At 52.9% G+C, this 21507-nt stretch overlaps 6 protein-coding genes across 6 annotated transcripts; 4 read left to right on the forward strand and 2 right to left on the reverse strand.

Moving 5' to 3' along the window:
* Positions 1-451: 451 nt before the first annotated feature.
* Positions 452-2998, forward strand: HER10_EVM0001700 (uncharacterized protein; the record flags this gene model as incomplete). Its single annotated transcript, XM_035471440.1, has 2 exons — positions 452-2782; positions 2831-2998. 2 exons carry the CDS (start codon positions 452-454, stop codon positions 2996-2998), a joined length of 2499 nt encoding a protein of 832 aa, XP_035328897.1.
* A 792-nt stretch (positions 2999-3790) lies between these two features.
* On the forward strand, positions 3791-7854 carry HER10_EVM0000097 (amino acid permease). The gene is made up of 3 exons (XM_035469892.1): positions 3791-6208; positions 6284-7134; positions 7190-7854. Exons 1-3 carry the CDS (start codon positions 6017-6019, stop codon positions 7830-7832), a joined length of 1686 nt encoding a protein of 561 aa, XP_035328717.1. The 5' UTR covers positions 3791-6016; the 3' UTR covers positions 7833-7854.
* Positions 7855-8837: 983 nt separating this feature from the next.
* HER10_EVM0004548 (uncharacterized protein) lies at positions 8838-9866 on the forward strand (the record flags this gene model as incomplete). Its single annotated transcript, XM_035474189.1, has 1 exon — positions 8838-9866. Exon 1 carries the CDS (start codon positions 8979-8981, stop codon positions 9864-9866), a length of 888 nt encoding a protein of 295 aa, XP_035329229.1. The 5' UTR covers positions 8838-8978.
* A 100-nt stretch (positions 9867-9966) lies between these two features.
* On the reverse strand, positions 9967-11367 carry HER10_EVM0010963 (heterokaryon incompatibility protein; the record flags this gene model as incomplete). The annotated part of the gene is made up of 1 exon (XM_035480407.1): positions 9967-11367. One exon carries the CDS (start codon positions 11365-11367, stop codon positions 9967-9969), a length of 1401 nt encoding a protein of 466 aa, XP_035330047.1.
* An 854-nt stretch (positions 11368-12221) lies between these two features.
* Positions 12222-13615, reverse strand: HER10_EVM0006441 (uncharacterized protein; the record flags this gene model as incomplete). The annotated part of the gene is made up of 4 exons (XM_035476025.1): positions 12222-12496; positions 12552-13065; positions 13137-13258; positions 13330-13615. The coding sequence occupies 4 exons, from the start codon at positions 13613-13615 to the stop codon at positions 12222-12224; spliced, it is 1197 nt and encodes a 398-aa protein (XP_035329474.1).
* A 3546-nt stretch (positions 13616-17161) lies between these two features.
* Positions 17162-21335, forward strand: HER10_EVM0001280 (calcium-translocating P-type ATPase). Its single transcript, XM_035471035.1, has 6 exons — positions 17162-18258; positions 18328-18649; positions 18700-19130; positions 19182-20324; positions 20419-20634; positions 20689-21335. Exons 1-6 carry the CDS (start codon positions 17845-17847, stop codon positions 21277-21279), a joined length of 3117 nt encoding a protein of 1038 aa, XP_035328855.1. The 5' UTR covers positions 17162-17844; the 3' UTR covers positions 21280-21335.
* Positions 21336-21507: the final 172 nt, after the last annotated feature.

Here is a 21507-nt window from a genome sequence, read left to right on the forward strand (position 1 = left end):
AACGATCGGATCAACTGACAGCTTCAATCTCACCTCGGCCAGCTGGATACGATATTCGATCTCACTTCTCATGATTCTCGACAACACAACGCATCAGTCTGACAGTCACTTGAGCACTTGACGTGTCCCTTTCTTCTGCTCTACCCAGGAACTAGACCGGCCCATACGCAATATTGATCATCTATCGGGAAACGCATCTGTTGGCTTGCGAAAGGTTCTGCTGAGCAGGACTGAGCTTGGACTGAGCAGTTGGCAAGCCTTTGGTATCAGTACATACTTTGACCCGCGAGTCGGCTGCAGGATTCGCGCATAGGCGTGTATCAGTGTGAGTGTGTGCATCCAGACACACTGCTCACGCCGCTCTCGACTCGAGAGTCTCGAGTAATAAGAGTTACTTGAGTCTCCCCCACCACACCACCCCCCTTTCGATCTCTGGGCGACGGCAGCTCGGATGATCTTGGCCCGCTGGGCCGCTGGCCCCACTGAGGCGCCCCCCGCAAATGAGGGGGGGGGGAAAGGAGGAGGAGGAGAAGATGGAGATGGAAGGGATGGAGGAGATGGAGGAGCAGCAGTTGGGGGAATTGGAGATGCCGGCAACACAGCGATCCTGACCGAGACGACCAGTAGTAACTCGAGCTCAGGAAGCACAACACCAGCTCCCGCTGTACCCTTCTCGTCTGTCAAGTCCCCCAAATCACGGCTGGGGAAGAAGTCTGCTACTACTCGCAGGGGGCTTGGGTCAGGTACACGTACAGGGTCAAGCAGCAGCAGCGGAAGCGGAAGCGGTGGGAGCATTGGGGGAGGGATACCGTTATTAGGAGGAGGGATACTAGGAGTAGGAGGACCTGGACAACCATCAGGAGGAGGGCAAGGAGGAGGAGGAGGAGGAAGACGCAGGACTTCTTCCAGAATTATTAAGACGACCCCGCCGTCGTCTACCGCCGTGTCCCGGGCCACCTCCGTCTCCCCTACCTCTACTCTCCTCACCTCGCCCCCTTCTTCTGCGGCCATCACAGCTGCAACCTCCGCCGCGACGACGCGCTCGTCCACCTCGACTCCCACTGCTGCAGTGGCCGGTGCCGCCGCTGCTGCAGCCGCTGCAAGCCGCAAGGTCTTCCCCAAAAGTATGGAGCCCCCCGTCGTCTCCTTTTACGGGGCCGAGCCCATCCCGTTGCCGTCACGCTTCGCCGGCGTCAAGAAGCGGCTCATCGTCGGCCACGAGGCTGCCGTTGAGGCTTCGTGGCATCGTCTCATCGACGCTCTGAGAACCGAGATTACAGATATTTCCACTCGGGGATCGGAGCTGATCCCGTCCATCAACTTCACCGACATCACTGACCCTGTCCGCGTCGAAGCCTTTGCGCACAGGCTGCGCCGGTATGGTGTAGCCGTCATACGCGGGGTCGTGCCGCCCAACGATGCTCAGAAATGGGTGCACGAAACTCACGAGTATCTCGACAAGAACCGCGAGTTCAAGCCACCCGCTCTTCATGACCCTACTTGTATTGATCTCTTCTGGACGCCAGTTCAAGTGCGCGCCCGCGCGCATCCCAACATGCTGCGCGCACAAAAGTTCGCAATGTCCTTTTGGGAATCGACAGACGACGTGCACATCACTCGCGCACCTGTGAGCTATGCCGATCGTCTTCGCATTCACAACGACAAGCTCGGTGCCGTCGGCCAACCCACCGGAAACTCGGCCGCAGACTCTCTTAGCACCACCGCCTCGTCAACCGTTATCGCGCAAATCGACAGCGGCAGTCTAGAACGCTGGGAACCGGACGGCTACGGCCGTGGCGGCACCTACGAAGCCGTGTTCCGCGGCGACTGGGAGTCCTACGATCCCTGGGACCCGGCCGGCCGAGTCGGTGCCACGACGGATCTGTACAACGGCGCGGGCGCCTGCAGCATCTTCCGCATGTTCCAGGGTATTCTCGCGCTCACCGAGGTCGAGCAGGGCATGGTGCGCGTGTTGCCGTCGCCCAAGCTGGTGGCTGCGTACTTCCTCTTGCGGCCATTCTTCTCGCCGAAGCGTGGGCCGCCAGAGCAGCCGGATGGCGGCAAGGCTGACCAGTGGGCTGCGTATCTTGATGCGTCCAACTGGACGCTTGATCTGGAGCCGAATACCATTATCCACGGAGCTGTCCCGGGTCATGCTCAGCGTCTCACGGAACGCTGGCACCCGCATCTGCACCTGCGCAGGAGTCTGGTCTCTATGCCTAGCCTACAGGCCGGTGACTACGTTATTTGGCACTGCGACCAGGCCTACTCCATCATCACGGGCGGCACCAGGTTAGGCGTCCCGCCGTCGTTGCAAAACGAGTCAAATGAGCTTTCCCTGCTCACGTACACCCCCGTTTGCCCCCTGACGCAGACAAATGCCCTGTTCCTCGCTCGCCAGAGAAAGGCATTCCAGACCGGTCAACCGGGACCGGACTTTGACACGCTGGGTGGGCTGGGAAGCGAAGCCTCGCATCAGGACCGCCCCGGTGCCAAGGAGGTCGAGGAGTACGGCGGAGTCGACGGTCTCCGCGCAATGGGATTGGCACCCTACGATGTCGAACCAGCGGGTGTCATTCCGCCCAAGCATGCGGATGCCATGGATATTGATGACGAGGAGGGCATCAGAAACAAGACAAAGACGGAAGCGGAGACCGAACTCCTGCGGCTGGCAAACATCATTCTCTTTCCGAGCCGCTACGATTTCTACATTCCTACAAACGGCACCCGAGGCAGCGGCGATCGCACTCCTCGCGCGACTGCGGGACCGCCAAAGACGGTGGTTAACGGCAGTAAGAACGGCAGCAAGAGCTGACGGCGTTGGTTGAAGGGGCGATGGCGGCGCGGCGACCGGCGACAGGTAGACTCGTCGGGTAGAGAGATTGCGGAGGAAGAGGATGAGGGCGACGAGGAACCGGAGACCGTCGTCGAGACTGTGACCCCCAAGGGGATGAGTGAGGGGACCATCACAGTTACGGTCACCGCGGCGGAAGTCTAGATTGCTGTTTTTCTTACCGTGATACCCTGCAATCGGGCAACTTGTCAACGGAGGGCTGGATGATAGAAGAAGACACTGCCTTAGTGAGAGAGAGTGTGTGTGTGAGAGCGAGACAGAGAGAATGGGAAGGCCGCCCCTTCAACGTGACGCTAGAAAGCACATAATACGCGTGTAGATGACGATCGAGTTCAGGACTGAGGAACGAAGGAAGACCTGTCAATATCCAGTGCGACTGACTGTCGGACCGCGATTGAGGCACTCAACGATTGGTAGACGAAACATTGCGAGATTCCATGCATCTTCATAGGCTTGGCGGGATCCGCTGTCAAGACCCGATACTTTTCTTTGCCATTCATCTTACCACATTTGATTTTGTATGCAATTGTATCTGCGGTCTGCAAACTGTGAGTGTAAGGCGTAAATAATTACGGCGAATATTGGTCAACGGGGCGGGCGTTGCAGGATGGCGGCCGGGACGTAGCCGGTTCTTAGGCTGGAGAGGACCGGGACGTGTTCCCGGCTCACACCACCACATGCCCCCTTCTTAGGCTCTCATACCTACTTCGTAGTCTCACTTTCAGATGGCGCCGCCCCGAGAGTTTGGGACCGGGCCTGGCTCTGCGCCGGCCGCTGTATTGACCTTGCAGCCGGGAATGCGCTTCTGGACGATCCGATTAGATCCCCTGGCAGTTGGGTTGTCAAACGCGCGCCCTTGTAGAGTGAAGAAGCATATAACGAAGCTCCTCCATGACCTACTGTTCATACTGACATTGCAATGGTGAAAGCCTTGTACCTGTCTCGGTGAGCATACTGCGAGCACTTCACGCAGTGGAGGGCACCACATCGCCGCATCTCAAAAACCCCACGCATGCGAGCCACTTCCCCGTGTTTTATTGCTCCCGGTCTTGATTATATATTTTGCAAACGGCATACCGGTCTGTCATTATCTTCCTTTAAGCCGAATTGGTTCCAGTTTGATCGGTCAAGCGTCGGCGCCCCTCTCGGTCTGGATCCTATCTTGGGGCGCATCGACCCATTTAATACAACCAAATGTACGTAATAAAACTCTTTGAAAAAGAGGGTTCGCGCGGTGATAGTGAATTTCCCCGGACGACGACACGGGGATGCGTTAGTGCCTGACACCACTCCACTGTCATCTGATTACTATCAGGTCTCTCTGTCTCGTCTCGAACGCCGCGTCCTAGTGATGGGTTACCGGTACGAATACACAGACCGTACGGCGTAGAGTTGAGACTCTGAGAAAGCCAAGATAATTTACTGGGACCGAGGCCAGCCAAACCTAGACAGACGCGCGCCCTACAGACAAACTAGGTACGGCATTCCGAATCCTGCAGTCTGCACTCTGCAGACGAGCGAGTCAGGCCCCGAACGTTTCCGCCAGCCGTGATTGGGACGATGGCAGACCGCGCTGTGTAGCCTGCGTGCCTGCGTTCAGGTTGGGGGACTTGGATCCGGGGCTGGGTTCTTTGTCGGGGTTCTACCCGCTTTCTGTGCATCTTCTCCTGCAATGGCACCGCAAATCATCCCGCCATGCTCCTTGTTTGATGGGAAAGGTACGGAACATGGACATGCCAACCCGGAGCTAAGCAGGCCTTCAGGGCTTCTGCTGCCGCGTTCCTCGAGGAAGCTACACACCTTTTCGGCGTGGCCGCCGGCAGACACAAGCAGTACAGAGCCGTCAGTCTTGTCAGAACGCGGTCGTTTGTCGGCAGTAATTGGAGCTAAGCCCCAAGTTTTCGCCTCTCACCCGCGCTTCTCCAAGGGTCTTTTCGGTCTTTTGGGTGCTTCAGCCAACCATCAACTCGACGTCTATCGGATAATGGGGGGGCTTCTTCCTGGTTCTCATGGCCGAATCCGACGTCGGATGTCGCTCGACCCATTGCCAAGATATTAGGATATGGTCTGGCTCATGACCAAAGGCTTGCGGCTTGCGGCTTGAGGCCTTAGATTCTGGAGAGACTTGGAGACAAGCTTACAACCTAAAGCACGTCAGCCCGACGCCAACTGGGAAGAACTGAAGGGAGCGAAAGGCGCGAAAAGTCTCAGCAAATGCTTGATGCGTGGGCCGCCCAATCGACGACTGCCGGGGATTTTCTGGGCCCCTTGTTCTACCCAGTACCATCTGTTCCACCAAGTCTCCTCTTTCGGATCAGTGGCTATCGTCGGCAGCAGATTCAGATTTCGTCTTACCCCAATGCTTGAGGTGATTCTCATCTTATGGCCTGCCGTTGGCCCGTTGCTGCAATGCTTCGACCAGGCGCGGAATTCGGATGTGTACGCCAGTGGAACCCTCGGACGGCTAATCGTAAACGTGGGAATGGGGGCATCTTCATCGGGTATGGATCATAGAAACGCGTCAAGATGCTCTCAACGAGATGACTTTCTCTCCGTTATCGTCGGTATCGTCCGCTCTGACGTTGCCTCCCTTACCCCCAAGCAGGGATGCTTCCTCCTCGCTCTCCTCGAGTCTCCTCCCCCCCGCGTCCACACTACTGATCGCCCCAGCCAGCTGCCAACCATCCCCCGGCGCGGTTTGCTTATCTCTGCGGGGCTCCCTATTAGATGGGGCACTTGGGCCCGTCCGTTGGTCTTGTCTATCACGACCCGAGTAAGTCGCATACTTACACACATACCCAGTGGTAATACCTCCGTAACGCTCCGTATTGGCTTGTTTCTCTCCCAGGAACCGGGAGACGTCAGATGAAGGTTGGCAAGCTAACCATGGAGGGGAAGGGGGGCCGCCAGACGCAAGGTAGCGTCGGGCCAGGGGCACGCAGCGAACTCATCTATATAGAATAACTGCCCTCCTCCTTCGTCCAGGTTGCTGAGTTGTGTTTCAGTCGCATCCCATTCGATCTGCTCGGCGTCTCTGAGAGTGGTACTACCCGACCTCAGCCAGCAAATATCTCTACTTGCACGACTTGTGTTTTTAGACAGTCGGACGTCGGATCACCGGAAGAAAAAGACAACAACAGATCTTACCGTCACCCGCCCAACATGGCTTCCGGGATGGAAGAAAAGACTGTCGGCCTCAGCCGTGCTGACAGCACCAACAGCAACAAGCTCGGGACTGTCATGTCTGGCACCAATGCTGCTGTTGCTCAACAATATGGCGAGACTCAGCGCGGTCTCAGCCCTCGCCATGTCCAGCTCATGGCTATCGGAGGTTCCATTGGTACCGGTCTTTGGGTAGGTCTTCTCACAGCCTTACGATGTTTGCGATTCGCAGCGCAGCTATTGAGAGATTCTAATACGTTTTGACAGGTCGGTATTGGTGGTGTCTTATCCAAGGCCGGCCCTCTCTCTCTCGTTCTCGGCTACACTTTCTGGGGTCTCCTTTTCATCTGGCCGCTTAACTTGTCTGTCGCCGAAATGTGCGCCTACCTGCCCATTCGCGGTACCATCTTCGAACTCGCCTCTCGCTTTGTTGACCCTGCTCTCGGTTTCGCCATGGGATGGACATACTTCTTCGCCGGTCTCATGTTGGTGTGTACGGAATACAGCGCTGTCGCAACAGTCATTCAATACTGGAACGCGGATATCAACCCAGCTGCCTGGATTGCCGTGGCCATGGTCTCCTGTGTGGCAGTCAACTTGGTTGCAGTCAAGTACTACGGAGAATCCGAGTTCATCATGGCTTCGACAAAGGTCATCCTGCTGATCGGCTTGTGCCTCATCACCCTCATCACCATGTCCGGCGGCAACCCTATGAACGACGCCTACGGATTCCGCAACTGGGGTGACGGCAACTACATCCACGCCTACTTTACCGACGGGTCGACAGGAAGGTTCTTGGGATTCTGGAAAGTTGTCATCTACGCCGCCTTCACCATTGCCGGTCCCGACATGATCGCCCTCGCCGCTGGTGAGATCCAGAACCCCCGCCGCACCATCCCCCGCGTCGCCAAGCTCATCTTTTACCGCCTTGTCGGTTTCTACGTTGTCGGTGTTCTGTGTGTCGGCATCATCTGCAGCTCCCGCGACCCTGGCTTGCTCGGCGCCATTGAGAGCGGCGAGCCCGGTGCTGGTGCTTCTCCTTGGGTTGTTGGTATCAAGAACCTCCACATCAAGGCTCTTCCCGATATCATCAACGCCTTCATTCTCCTCTCTGGATGGTGAGTACCCTTGTTACGTGATGCTCACTCTCGAATCATGCTAACAGCTTTCAAGGTCCTGCGGTAACGCTTACCTCTACTCGACTTCCCGCACTCTCTACGGTCTCGCCCGCGACGGACAGGCCCCCAAGTTCCTCCTCAAGTGCACCAAGGCCGGTGTTCCCATCTACTCCGTCCTTGTCGTCACCGTCATCTCCTGCATCACCTTCCTTGTCTCGTCAAACAGCGCCGTCGATGTCTTCTTCTGGTTCGTCGACTTGACCACCACCGCCCTGATCATGACCTACACCTTCATGCTCATCACCTACATGGGCTTCTACCGCGCCCGCATGGCGCAGAACTTCCCTCCCGAGACGCTCCCCTACCTGTCTCCTTGGACCCCGTACTTCCCCGGTCTGGCTCTGCTTTTGGGCATCCTGGCTCTCATCTTTGTCGGTTTTGATAACTTCTATCCCTTCAGCGTGAGAGGCTTCATCACCTCCTACTTTGGTCTCATCTTTGGCGTCGTCACCTTTCTCATCTGGAAGGTTCTGAAGAGGACCCGCTTCGTCCACCCCAAGGAGGCAGATCTCATCAGCGGAAAGGCCGAGGTTGATGCCGAGTGCCGTCACTGGGAGGAGGGTGGCATCGAGGAGGTGGAGAGAGCGAGACTGGCTGAGATGTCTTTCGTCAGGAGAACCTGGGAAAAGATGTGGTAAAAGCTGCTGGTAGCATAACGATAATTATTTGATGTTTCAATGACGATAACATTCTGTCAAACGTGCGACTACATTCTCTCTTGACGTCTGGTCTTGATTGGGCACCTTGCTCCAACTTGGCAATGTTTAATGAAGCTCAACCACTTGGACTCAGAGATACAGGCTACACCGGTGATCCATGGCTTGCTTACAGCTGTTGACTCATATCCCTATGTGTCAACCCCGGCCAGCGTGTGTGTGCTTCTCTTATAGCCAATGCAACCCACACAATCCCTGAAATCATGCTGCGTCCTTCCCATCTGACTACATCAAGTCGCTCGCTCGCTCGTTCTCTGGCGGACATCATTGCCAAAATAACGTTCTGGTAGCTCAGTAGGGAGAGCGGCAGGTGCCGTTCACCGCGGTCCTGCAGGTCGTGTGTTCAAATCATACCCAGAGCCGAACATCAGTTTTGCTTATTTTACTTACTCAATTTTCGATCTACGGTGTCATTATAGCGCCTATTCCAAGCCCCATAACATTTAGTACATGAACTGACACCGTAGTCTCTCAATTACGTAAAGCTCATCTTCCCCGCCTCGCTTGGACTTGCGGGGAAGTTTGCTCGTCTCCAACTCTCTGCTGTGTCCATGCAGATTCGTGTTCTAGATGCAACTTCAACTCACTTAACGCGGCTCTCGTTGCGAAACCGGCTTATCCCACCGGGTCTAAGATGCTCAAATTCTCCAGACACACACGATCATTTACTATAGCCGAGCTAGCCTAGCAATGCGGCCCACCAGGTATTCGACCTCACGACAAAAGGCATGTCAGCCATGCGCGAGCGCCAAAGCCAAATGTGACCGGAAAGCTGTGACATGTTCCCGGTGCCACCAGCGGGGCCTCCCATGTCTCTATCCACAGGCTCGGACGATCCCTTCATCCGCGCCGGGTGCTGCCGGTCTGCATACGGAGGCTGAAGCCGAGGTCGATACGGACCGCGTAGCAACCACGATATCCGCGACTGTGGAAACGAACGCGGGGTTCTCGCCGTTTCGAATAATTCCGTCAAGCGACACGAGCGCTTCATCTCGGGCGGGCGAACTGCTGGCCACAGACACCGATCGATCAGACGTCCTCAAGCCTGATGTGTTCGACTTCTCGGACATGAGCCTTGTCTGCACCATCAACGCTGATGACATTGCCAATCGATGGCTGAATAACTTCGTCCCAATACCGGGACAATTGGCAAAGAACTACTCGTCGAGTATATCGGCTTTTATCCAAAGAATTCTGGAATCTTACGTAAATTCTTCCATCCGCGGCCGCAAGGTTCCTCCTTTTGTACACTGGTCCCAGATAACTCTGCCATTAAGCCAACCCTTGTCAAACTGTCTTTTCGTCATTCGAAGCTATGACGGACCCGATATGGCAGGCGCTGAGGCTGTAGCCAACGAACTCAAGGTAGAGATGGCGAGGCTTTATAGCCAACACACCTCCTACGATGACATGACACTTCTCGCAGCATTTCAAGCGCATCTTATTTACGCCATGGTCATCTTTTTCAAATTCGGGAAAGCTTACTACCCATTTCTGCGGGAGGCCATGATGAGTACCCAGGACCTCGCATGTGCGGTGGCAAAGAAAGGACTCGCTTGCGTTTCCGTAGATGAGCCCCGTCCCAAGTGGGAGTGCTGGATTGCCGCCGAGGCTAAGCGAAGAACTCTGTTCACGATGTGCCTCTTCGATAGCGCCCTGTTGACACACGACGGCCTCCCAACTCATCTTGCCACCGAGTTACGCGGGTTATCAGCGCCGGCGTCCAAGGCGTTGTGGGAGGCTCGAACGAGGCGCGACTGGATAGGTGGATATGACCTTGAGCAAGCAGAATGGCCAGATAGTTGGCTGACTATCGACGAATTATGGCCTGTGCCTGGAAATTACAGCGAGACTGAAGTTATCCACAGGCGTACAAGAGTAAAAGCATGGCTGGAGGACCTAGACGAGTTCGGCACAATGATATATGCTGTTACCAGCGGTACCCACGGTACCTGATTCCGACCAAAGATATTTGTTATTCACATCAAGGTCAGGGGCTCAAAAACCGTATCATAGTTTCTTAAAATCCGCACTGTCTAGAAACTGAAACAAATACTCAGACTATCGTGATCATCCCTTCAGCGACATGCGCGAACCAGTCTCGAAGTGGATATTCTTCCGTGCGGCAAAAGCCAACACGACGGAACTCTTGAGGCTGGCTTGTTGCCTCTAGCAGGAGCCCGTACCAACGGCTTGGTTCTTTGACTCTTCTCGACACCTGCAAGTAGTAGAGAGGGATGTTATTTCCGCAGTAATCCTTGTCGAACACTGCTAATCCGACCATGATCCCATTCTCCTTGAGAAAATCAATTGCTAACTCTTTCCGATAGGTCGAGAACCTCTGAAAACCCGGGGCTTCTGGGGTTTCTCTTGGATCGGCTAGTCTGAGCTTTCCTTCCAGTTGCAGATATCCTGATCTCAGCATACCCCTCGGGTCCAAGCCGAGTGGCGTCGTCTCTGCTTGAGTAATCCTCACCACCACCTCCATCTCGTTTCCCGAGGGCAGAATGTCTCCAATCTCGGGCATCATGACAGCGCCTTCCAAAGATGCCCAGCTCCAGCTTGGAGCGCGAAAGCCACCTGACGGGGTTTCAAGCCAATACTCGCTTCTCCTCCAAAGTAAACCATAATGCAGGTGGTTCTTCCACAACCCGGCAAGGTATCGCTGTCCGGTGCATTCCTCCATCACCTTGGCGAGACCGGAAAGCGCCGGTAGCCGATCGTAGGACTTGGTGATGCCTCTTCTGCTATATGCCGATACCATATCGTACCAGTCCCACACGAATTCTGATGTGGATAGGCGTCCTTGCGCAAAGGGGTATGAAAGGTGAAGTCGTTCGTCCCACACTAACTTTTGCACTGCGAATGCATCTGTCGGTACCCCATCTTCTGCCAGACGAGATTCACGACATTCCCAAAGCAGTTGATCAGAGTCGTAGTGTACTATTCGGGCAGATAGCAGGCGCTCTTGCGTTACCCACGCACGTGAATGTAGGATGCTTTGTGGCAGGTGACTGAAGTCACGCGGTCTAGGTCGTAAGAATACGGGGATAGATACCGATTCATTGTTCGATTTCCGAGTACACTTGACTTGAACGTGATTTGAAGTTGAACGCGGTAAGAAGCAACCCCCTGTAGAGTCTGCGGACGCTGAAGCAGCGATGGTCAGACATGAAGAGGCGTAGATAGTGCCCATCTTCACGCTCTCGAGTTCCCAGTCCTCTTGTGAGTCCTGCACGATGCAGAGGCAGTCGATCCATAGATACTGAACGCCAAGTGACCTCGTTATCAAGACTGCGTCTCTGAACGTTGGAGGTAGCTTGGACATTGGCAACGACTTGATGTGGTCATTGATTGTCTCGCTAGTGGTGCGAATAACAGGATGCAAGCCCCAACAGTGACTTAAAGTCATGTATCGGCCGACTTCTCCACTCGTCACAACGAGCCGAGGCTCCATCACTCCTTCGACACCAACATCTACAACTCGTGTGGGCAGAGTAGCAGGGGCTGAATGGCAACTCTGGTGGTGGTCTTCACACTCGCGCACCCAGTTTTTCACAAGACTGAGTTGCTTAGCGGGAGGTTTGATGGGTCTGCCTAGGATGGAGTTCTCTAGCCGGGCCGTCTCGTCTTTGGGATAGAAGCTGAAATAGCAGTATGCCCTCGGGCTCAGGCGATCGCAGCGGACTTTGACCCAAAAGAGTCCGCGAGACTCGAACTTCTCATCTGTGTACTGAATGCCTCGCAAGATAACCGGCGAGTCTGTGTCATTCCAAGCCTCTTGATCAACACTAACTCCCTCGACCCGGAGCTTTTCGGTGATAGATGTGTAAAAGAGTTGACACAGATCGCACGCGGTGACATTTCTTTCGAGATCAGCAACTGAAGAATGGAGAATAACGTCTTGAACTTCGCATTCCTCATCAACTAGGTCGGCAAGATCAAGCTGACGGCAATCTTGACATGAAGACATGGTCGGGGGCTTCTGGGCGACAACATGCTCCGATGAAGGTCGAAATGAGAAAAGGAGGAGTTGGCTTATGAGAGGTTTACCAGAAAGCCCCGCTGCACATACATAGACTTAGGCTCCATTCGTAGTGAATGATACAGGAGGTTGGGGTTAATGCAGCTATGTGTGCGCCCAAAGCAGGGTTACATTCATCCGGCGTATCTTCTGCGCCGCGAAGCGCTTCACTGGAGAGTTCGAAGTTCCACTACACTGTCGTGATCACTGAATCACCAGCAATTGTCTACTCCTGTACCATGGAATGCGAAGGTCACCAGTTGGTTGCAGCCTTAGACCCACAAAGTCTACTTCAATTTCCGCGGGGGAAGAATATTAGCAGCAACCATGCGATCAAAGGCGATGAGATAGCCTTCGGTCATGCCCAACTCCTCCTTAAACCCAATAGACCGGATCTTGTCCAGGCACATTGCCCGATTCCTCTGTAAGAGAGAAAAGCCGACCCCCATCGTGAAGATCCAAGACGCAGCTGGAATATCACGGTGCTTCAGGCCATACTCGGCACACATCCTCTTGTAGTCATCTTGGTGTTCTTCCCACCACTTTTCGACAGGAAATGTTGCTGAGTAATATGTTAAGATATATCAAAAAGGAATAGCAGCGGTACAGAAACTCACTCTGTGCTCCCTCAACCGGAGGCGTCCCTTGCAGCCCAAAATAATCGACCATGACGGGCCATCGCTCCACCCAGGACACTGGAGTTGCATTATCAGCAGTATTGAAAGCTTCTCCGTTTGATTCTTCCGGCTTCATAGTCGAGAGATAAATATGAGACTTTGCAATAGTATCCTGCGATGAGTCCGTGTTGGTGTGGGTGTAGTTCGCAGCTGTGCCAATGAACTTGATTTCGGCTCCGAGCCCATGGACAAAGCGCCAGAGCGCAAGGAACAGAGCAGTCGGCTCAAGAAACGTCATGATTGAAGTCGTACCAGGAACGAAGCCAACGATTGCATCAGAGCGGACTTCACACCATCTCCAGGACTTGCCCTTCTGTAACTCCTCAATAGCATCTACTTGCCCATAATAGAAGATTTCATCTCCGTATGGAGATGGAATTCTTGGCTGAGACTCTTTCAATGGAGGATGTATCTCAATCTTGTCCTGATGTTGAAAGACAGCCACTCCGTAGCTCTACTTGAGTAAGTATCGTGAGTAGTGGCACACGATGAATACAGCAGCGTAGCAAATGGCAGCTTACTAACATTGGTGCCAGTCTGTAGACTCAGAAATTTAAGGCTTGAGCAGATCTCATCAACCGCCTTGACAGCGTTTCGAGTCATGGTGACGTTGATATTGCGAATCTCCATGACGTCGACTGAATATGCTGTCGCATTCGAGTAGGCTCTTTCCGTCTCAATTCACATACCATGTCTCGTGAACGGCTGCAGTACTGACCACAGTAATACACATGCGTAACGTCCTGCAAGTTGGGGATCTTGGTTCTCATTTGCTCCTTGACAGTCTCAATATCCTCGCGCAAGTTGATGCCAGAGTAGATTTCTAAACGAGGATCGTTCTTGGGAAGTTGGCTTGCTGACAGGTCCATCGGTCGGTTTGTCAGACCAATAATGCGGCAAAATGTGGATGCTGTGGGATAACTGAACAGATTGTTTGTGACAGCCCATCCGGAGATCCCACTAGCCCCGAAAACGAGCGCGACGCATTTGCTGGGAGGGTCCATGGTTGGGAAAGACCAGATCGAATGATATGCCAGCCAGTAACTTATCGCCAGCGGGAGGTTGAGATCTTGATGATGAGTGCCTTGAGAGCAAAGAGAAGAGTTGGGGTCAAAGAGACTTACGGAGCGCATGTCGCTTATTTATGACTGAGCAGATGGCCATGATACTTGGCTAGATCCTGATGGTCTAGACTCCGAGTCTTGAGTGTTTACCGGACAATACTGCCTACAGCAGACCTTGGACCGAGCTGTCGGATTTGAACCCTAGTCGCCCGTTGACTGGCTCGGGCCGCAGGGTTTGAACTGTGGAGTAACAGATAGAGTGCGAGTGGTCGAATCACATTCTCCAGCGAAGAAGCGCTAGACCGCTGCGACGAAGCGTCGGTGGGTAGGACGAAGTGAAGTATCTTATGAAGCCTGATTATCTTATTACTTACTTCACTTCTGAGCCTCTTGAATCGTATGCTTGAACATAGCAAGAGTCCCTAAGGAGTACCAAGGTACATATGGCCTAACTCAACAGACTGAGGAGGTTCAAGAAGGAGATATGCCTCAAGAAGACCAGCACCACGATAATGAGACCTGGCTACGATCTTTAACGAGAATTGAATGTGCTCAAGTCATCGTCTACCGAGAACAACGCTATTTAACCAATGCGAATCAATGCTGCCCTACTCCCCGCTTGCTTCAATAGGTAGCCCCAGAAATGTTTGGTCCCAAGTATGAAGCTTGTAGTCAGTCCACTAGCCTGACTCTCCACAATCTCGATGCGTGTCTATGCAGGGAACTATGAGACAAGAGAAAGTTTCATACAGTCAGTGCCTAAACCGTTACGCCCGATACAGAGAGACAAGTACCCAATTTGCCCAGTTGAGTCGGCTCTTGACTGTGCGTTGGAACTCGTTCTCAAGAAAGGGCCGGCGGGCCGCCCATCACGCGGATCGAGACAATTGATTGTCTTGGGGTGGTATCGGCAATATTTGAATTAAGATCAGTACTCGACAAAAAAAAAAGGCGTTTTTGAGGTTTGGAAGCTCGGTTGAAATATCCAATCTTGCGGAAAGTATCTGCACATATTGGGACAGACCAACTCCCTCTGAGTTTTGAAACACCAAAATCTCCACGCTCAAGTTGCGTTTACCAGCTGCTCCCGCTGACACAATTAGAAAATCGCATCAATATTTGCGTTAGGTAAGGTAGATAAAGTAGGTACCTTAAGTACTTTAAAGATCACTGCTATAAGTGCAAGACTTGTCTAAGGTAAGGTAGCTGAGAGCGTGATGTTCAATTCAAGAGCCGACCGGTAGCTTTTTAATAATACTTGTACCGAAGAACTGAGGATACTCCTTCACTTGTGTGTTGTTCAACTGACTTGCTCAAGTTCAAACTCCCTTCTTCGTCGCCACATGAGTGCTCAACGCATATCCTTTATGACGCCATTCAAGTCGTATCGCTTGATGCTTCCAGATAATCATTCATGTGTTCACGCTCATATTTTCCTATTCATTGAACCCCGAAATTTGTTCTTTTGTTTAGAAGCATGTTGATACTTGCAGCTATTTGTTCTCAGAGCCTTGCTGCAACTTGACCCGAGAACATTCTTATTGCCCACTGCAAAGGTAAGTCTTTCTCGGAGCTTAGGAGGGGTTCGAAAACTGTTCAATCAGAAGTTTCTCTATTGATCACCCTGGTCTTTATTTATTCGTCGTGCGTTGCTGAGTTTAGCCTAGATGAAGGAGTCGATCTGATGCTAATAAGAAGACAGACAGCAGTCGCCTGAAACAGAGGCAACCCAACTTAAGCTGCTGTCGAGGCCAAGTCTAACGCCCTGCTTGTCCTTTCACTACACCAAGAGATGGACGAGGCAACGAAACAATATCAGAGCTTCGGAAATTGTTGGTCATTGTTGTACCTCGTTGATTGACTTGCATTGGTGATTGAATTGGTTCTGAACCCTTGGAGGGCAGATCTAAATCTCCAACGAAAAGCTGTCTTTGATACTGCTGCGAATGCCATACCTTCGACTGCCTTCTGAGTGCGCATTGTTAAGACCTGAGTTACGCTAAGGCTCAAAATGGAAAAGGTTGCCATCGATACTTATTTTGCTTAAGCCCGAGGAAACACAGTTCAAAATGGATGGTAAGGTCCCCTGCATTCAAAAGATTCTGGACTCGTCTCTACATGCGATACCTAGTAGGCAGCAGCGTATGATACTACCTAGGTTGAGGCAGAGAGCTGTAATTGAGGCGACAGAGACTCCGCGCTGTACGGCAGTCTGGATTGACATGTTTGCAGTTGGCTTTGACGCTGCCTACCGTAGAATACCACCGATTGAATTGGCGGTCAAAATTGAAGTGCATGTCGAAGCGAACGCGAGCACGCGAGTCAATTGTAGACTGAAATTTCCCCGCATGCTCGATTGCAACCTCCCGCCGGCGACCAACGTAAGCGCTCGCCGGCTTGCGCCAGTAATTATTGCCGACCGGACTTCTTGAATAGCTCGCATCGGCTACAGTGACTTCCGAGCTCAGAGTCGCATCAATTCAACGGCAATATTTGCATGCTGAGAGTTGGGCTCAAATTTTGAAAATAAGATGGCGAAGCTAAGGAGTCAGCAAACTCTTGGCTTTCTATTGCGATGCAGTAGTAGGTGTGATCAGCGGGTGAGGGGCTTTCGGCTCGACATGACCGGTCTCGTACTCCGTGAAGATCATATTTCCGTGCCAACCTCAGACTCTGTGAGGCTCTCCGAGACTCTTGGCCGGGCTGTGCATGTTAGAGAACGTCCTTCAATGCGATGACTCTGTCTTGACAATGGCCATAACATGGCGTCATGAAATGTTGACAAAAGGAAGATTTTTCAGCGGAAACGACAGCACTTTTAGCCAAGAAACAGAGTGCCACACGATTCAACAGCTTTGCAACATGATCCGGCCCCTGAGTCAAAGCGCGCGCGGGAAACGGTACGAATGATGAACTGGAGCTTACTCCGCCCGAACGCCGATGTGCAACCAAATGGAAGCTGGAAACACTTGTTAATCGGGTGGGGTTGCCCCCGCCCAACAGGATGTCGCTAGAGGTGACGAGAGATGTTGACAGGGAAAGATTTGGCGAGGTCGTTTCAACCACACACGTGCTCCGCCTGGCCTGCCATTGAAGCTCCTGACATGCCGCCGACGACATATTGGAGAACTTTTTGTTTGTCCGTTGCCAAATAGGATTTGAAACCCCTCTTTTTGCCTGACTCTTGGCCTGTCTCCAGTGCGAGGAATAGAAGCAAAACCCGTGCCATCTAGACTCTTGTCTGTCATGTACGGCTAAACCTTCCCCTCTTCTCGCAAACTCGTCTGATCCTACCATCATCTCGCTTATTCTTTGCTCGAAAATCCCTCGTTCATCCCTGTCTCTGCTAAGATTTCTGCCAATCCCCAAGCTAGTCTTCGCCTTTCTCGCCTCCTCCTTCCCGTTTTCTGCAAGCTTCACACCTCTAGCTACTCTTGATCATCAACCAGAGCTCCTGTGAATGCTCTCTTAAACTGCCAAGCCTGCATCATGTGCTGTTCGTTGGTTTCTGAGGCTGACCTGGGCCGCATTCCGGCGGGTCATCTCTCCACACACACGGTGCTATGCCTGCTTGTTTAAGCTTGTCAGGACGATTTCCCGGCCCCAATCTACCTAATTCGGGCTTATCAGATGAGATCAGGAATATCGGTTCCTCAGTAATGAGTCTCTTGGAGTGTGGCAGTGCTGGTTCGGCCGGGGTTTGAGTTCTTTTGCTTTTGCCGCTCTGTCGGAAAGTGGAGAGCTATGATGAAGGTGAGGTTGGATGGTCAAGCTTGAAAGAGGTAGCCCGGCGAAAGCTGCCCTTGGAAGAGTATTCATATTCTCTGGGCGCCGCTTATTCGGCACGTCTTGCTTTCGAGCTCGACAGCACTTTCTCTTTTTCTGCCGGGCTGTACATGACATCCCTTCATGATGGCTGACAAGTTTCTCAGCCCCAACCCCCCACATGCGGACTCCCGTTCACGGGCCACGAGTGATGCCGACACTATTGCCCCGGATGGGTCCAATCCGTTTCTCACGCCGTCCGGGACCACCGCTGCCCCCAGTACCGCTGGTGCGAGCCTCGACCTTGAAGATGTTGAATCGTCTTTGAGGCCTGACCCAGGCACGGAGCGCGACTTTCACGTGGACAACAACCCCTTCGCGTTTTCCCCTGGTCAACTCAACAAATGCTGAATCCCAAGTCCCTCTCAGCATTCAGGGCGCTCGGCGGGCTCCGAGGTATTGCTCGTGGCGTTCAGACCGATGTACGCAGTGGTCTCAGCGTCGACGAAGCAGGCGTCAGATCAAGAATCAGTTTTAATGAAGCAGTCGACAACCACAACGATAGCAAACCGGTTTCACCAACGACAGAGAAGCATGTGCCGTCTTCTGGAGCACCGTTCGTGGACCGTACCCGTGTTTACGGTCGCAACGTACTGCCGCCAAAGAAGCCCAAGTCGATCTGGAAGCTCATGTGGATTGCGTTCAATGAAACGGTACTTATCCTCTTGACGGTTGCCGGAGTCATCTCTCTGGCCCTCGGACTATACGAGACACTCGGCGTTGAAAGGCCTGCAGGCGCACCGGCTTCTGTCGACTGGGTCGAAGGCGTCGCCATTTGCGCTGCGGTCATCATTGTCGTCCTCGTCGGATCCCACAACGATTGGCAGAAGGAGAAGGCATTCGTCAGGTTGAACACCAAGAAGGATGACCGTCAAGTCAAGGTCATTCGTTCCGGGAAATCAGTCATGATCAATGTCAACGAGATCCTGGTAGGCGAAGTGCTCCATCTGGAGCCTGGCGATATGGTCCCTGCCGATGGAATCCTAATCGAAGGACACGAAGTCAAGTGCGACGAATCTTCGGCTACTGGTGAATCCGATGTTCTCAAGAAGACTGCTGGCGACCAAGTCATGAAGCTTCTGGACTCTAAACACAACAATCATGACGACCTGGACCCCTTTATCATCTCAGGATCCAAAGTCCTCGAAGGTACGATCTTTATCCCCTATCCTTCAAACTTATAAGCTGATAAAATGCAGGTATGGGAACCTACGTTTGCACCTCTGTTGGTGTCCACAGCAGCTTCGGCAAGATCATGATGTCTGTACGGTACGATATCGAAGCTACACCTCTACAAAAGAAGCTTGAACGCCTTGCCATCGCCATCGCCAAGCTCGGTGGAGGTGCATCGGCTCTGATGTTCTTCATCCTGCTTTTCAGATTCGTTGCCAGTCTTCCTGGTGATGACCGACTGCCTGCTGACAAGGCGTCGACTTTCATGGACTTGCTTGTCGTTGCTATTGCCATCATTGCTGTAGCAGTACCTGAAGGCTTGCCGCTGGCCGTCACTCTTGCCCTCGCGTTCGCGACAACGAAGCTGCTCAAGGAGAATAACCTCGTTCGCGTACTTCGATCTTGCGAAACCATGGGTAACGCAACGACAATCTGCTCGGATAAGACAGGCACTCTGGTATGATTCGTTCTTCCTGATATGAACCGAGCAGCAACTGACAGTGTACAGACAACAAACAAGATGACGGTCGTGGCCGGCACCTTCTCCACCACTAGCTTCACTGCATTGTCCCAGTCCGACAATGAGAAGACATCGGGGACACCTCACGTCACTGCATGGGCCGCTGGCTTGCCTACAGGAACCAAGGAACTTATCGTTCAGTCGGTTGCTGTGAACTCCACGGCCTTTGAGGGTCAAGAGGATGGTCAGGCAACTTTCATCGGATCTAAGACCGAGACAGCCCTCTTACAGTTGGCGAAAGATCACCTTGGTCTCCAGTCGCTTGCTGAGGCACGCGCCAATGAGCAGGTCGTTCAGATGCTTCCCTTTGACTCCGGAAGGAAGTGTATGGCCGCGGTCATCAAACTTCGCGACACCTCGAAGGGATATCGTGTGCTGGTCAAGGGTGCCTCTGAGATTATGCTTGGGTACTGTTCATCTAAGACTCAGCTGGAGAATTTGACTGAAGAGCCCATGACGGTCACCGAGCGACAATCTCTCGAATCAACCATCAACGAATACGCTCGACGATCCCTCCGGACCATTGGCATCGTTTACAAGGACTACCCCCAGTGGCCGCCTGCAAACATGCCTTCAGAAGATGGGCACGTCAAGCTTGAGTCTCTACTGACGCCTTCTGACCTAGTGTTCCTCGGCATCGTTGGAATTCAAGATCCCGTCCGAGAAGGTGTTCCCGAGGCGGTCAGGCTTGCGCAGCATGCTGGCGTCACAGTCCGTATGGTCACGGGCGACAACATCGTCACCGCTCAAGCTATCGCCACAGAGTGCGGCATCTTCACCGGCTCTCAGGGAGTGATCATGGAAGGACCAGCTTTCAGGAAGCTTTCTGATGAGGACATGAATAACATTCTTCCTAAGCTACAGGTATTGGCTCGTTCGTCTCCTGAAGACAAGCGGATTCTCGTGACGAGATTGAAGGCGCTTGGAGAGACGGTCGCTGTCACAGGTGATGGTACGAACGATGCTCCCGCACTCAAGGCCGCAGATGTCGGCTTTTCGATGGGCATCTCGGGCACCGAAGTGGCCAAGGAGGCTTCCGCAATTGTTCTCATGGATGACAACTTCGCATCGATCGTGACTGCACTCAAGTGGGGTCGCGCAGTCAATGATGCCGTTCAAAAGTTCCTTCAAGTATGTTCCATTTCGCTTGAGGCGACTAGTCACCTGGCTGTCGACTCCAGTCACTCAAATCTGCATCACCAGGTTGCTAACTGTTCACGATTAGTTTCAAATTACCGTCAACATCACTGCTGTTCTCTTGGCGTTTATAACAGCCATGTATGACCCTCATATGGAGCCGGTGCTGAAAGCTGTTCAACTGCTTTGGGTCAACCTCATCATGGACACATTTGCTGCGCTTGCACTGGCAACGGATCCTCCGACTGACAAGATTCTCGACCGCCCTCCTCAAAGAAAGGATGCACCACTTATCACGATCAACGTAAGCCTTCCTCCGTTGCTGATTCCTGCAAACACAGCTGACAGCCGACTTTAGATGTGGAAGATGATTATTGGACAAGCCATTTTCCAGCTCATCATCACACTCACCCTTTACTTCGCCGGCCCCGAGATTCTCAACTACGACAGAAATAGCGAGGATCAAATGCTTCAACTCGATACGGTCATTTTCAACACCTTTGTCTGGATGCAAATCTTCAACGAATTCAATAATCGACGCCTCGACAACAAGTTCAACGTGCTCGAGGGTGTCCACCGCAACCAATTCTTCATTTTCATCAACCTCCTGATGGTCGGTCTTCAGGTGGGAATAGTGTTTATTGGCGGTCGCGTGTTTGAGATCAAGGAGGGTGGCCTCAACGGAACTCAGTGGGCTATCTCCGTCGTGATCGCCCTCATGTCTTTGCCATGGGGTGTGCTGGTTCGTATTTTCCCGGATGTCTGGTTTGAAAGAGTGGCTGTTTTCGTCGGAAAGCCTTTCGTACTGGTGTACAGATTCCTCGGGAGAATGTTTGCTCCTGTTGGCCGACTGTTTAAGCGAAAGCGACGAGATGCTACCGCAGCAGATGAAGAAGTACCTGCTACAATTGTTGTCGCCCCACCCGAGGAAAAGGGGCAGCAGCTTTGATGGAAACCCCCATAAGCGGAAAGTGGCATGGCATGGCATGGTAGAGTAAGGCACGGAAAGACCTCTATCATAGAGGCGACGTTTATTGATTTGCATGAAATGTTTGGGCGGTATTTTCGTGACATCCTCGAGGGTGTCTTCCATGGAGTCTGATCCTCGAACAGGTGACTCGCTTCACGTCGGATTTTTGGAACATACAACGACTGAAAAGACTGTCGCTATATACAA

This window comes from Colletotrichum scovillei, assembly GCF_011075155.1.
Source record: "Colletotrichum scovillei strain TJNH1 chromosome Unknown Contig00009, whole genome shotgun sequence".
Lineage (NCBI taxonomy): Eukaryota > Fungi > Ascomycota > Sordariomycetes > Glomerellales > Glomerellaceae > Colletotrichum > Colletotrichum scovillei.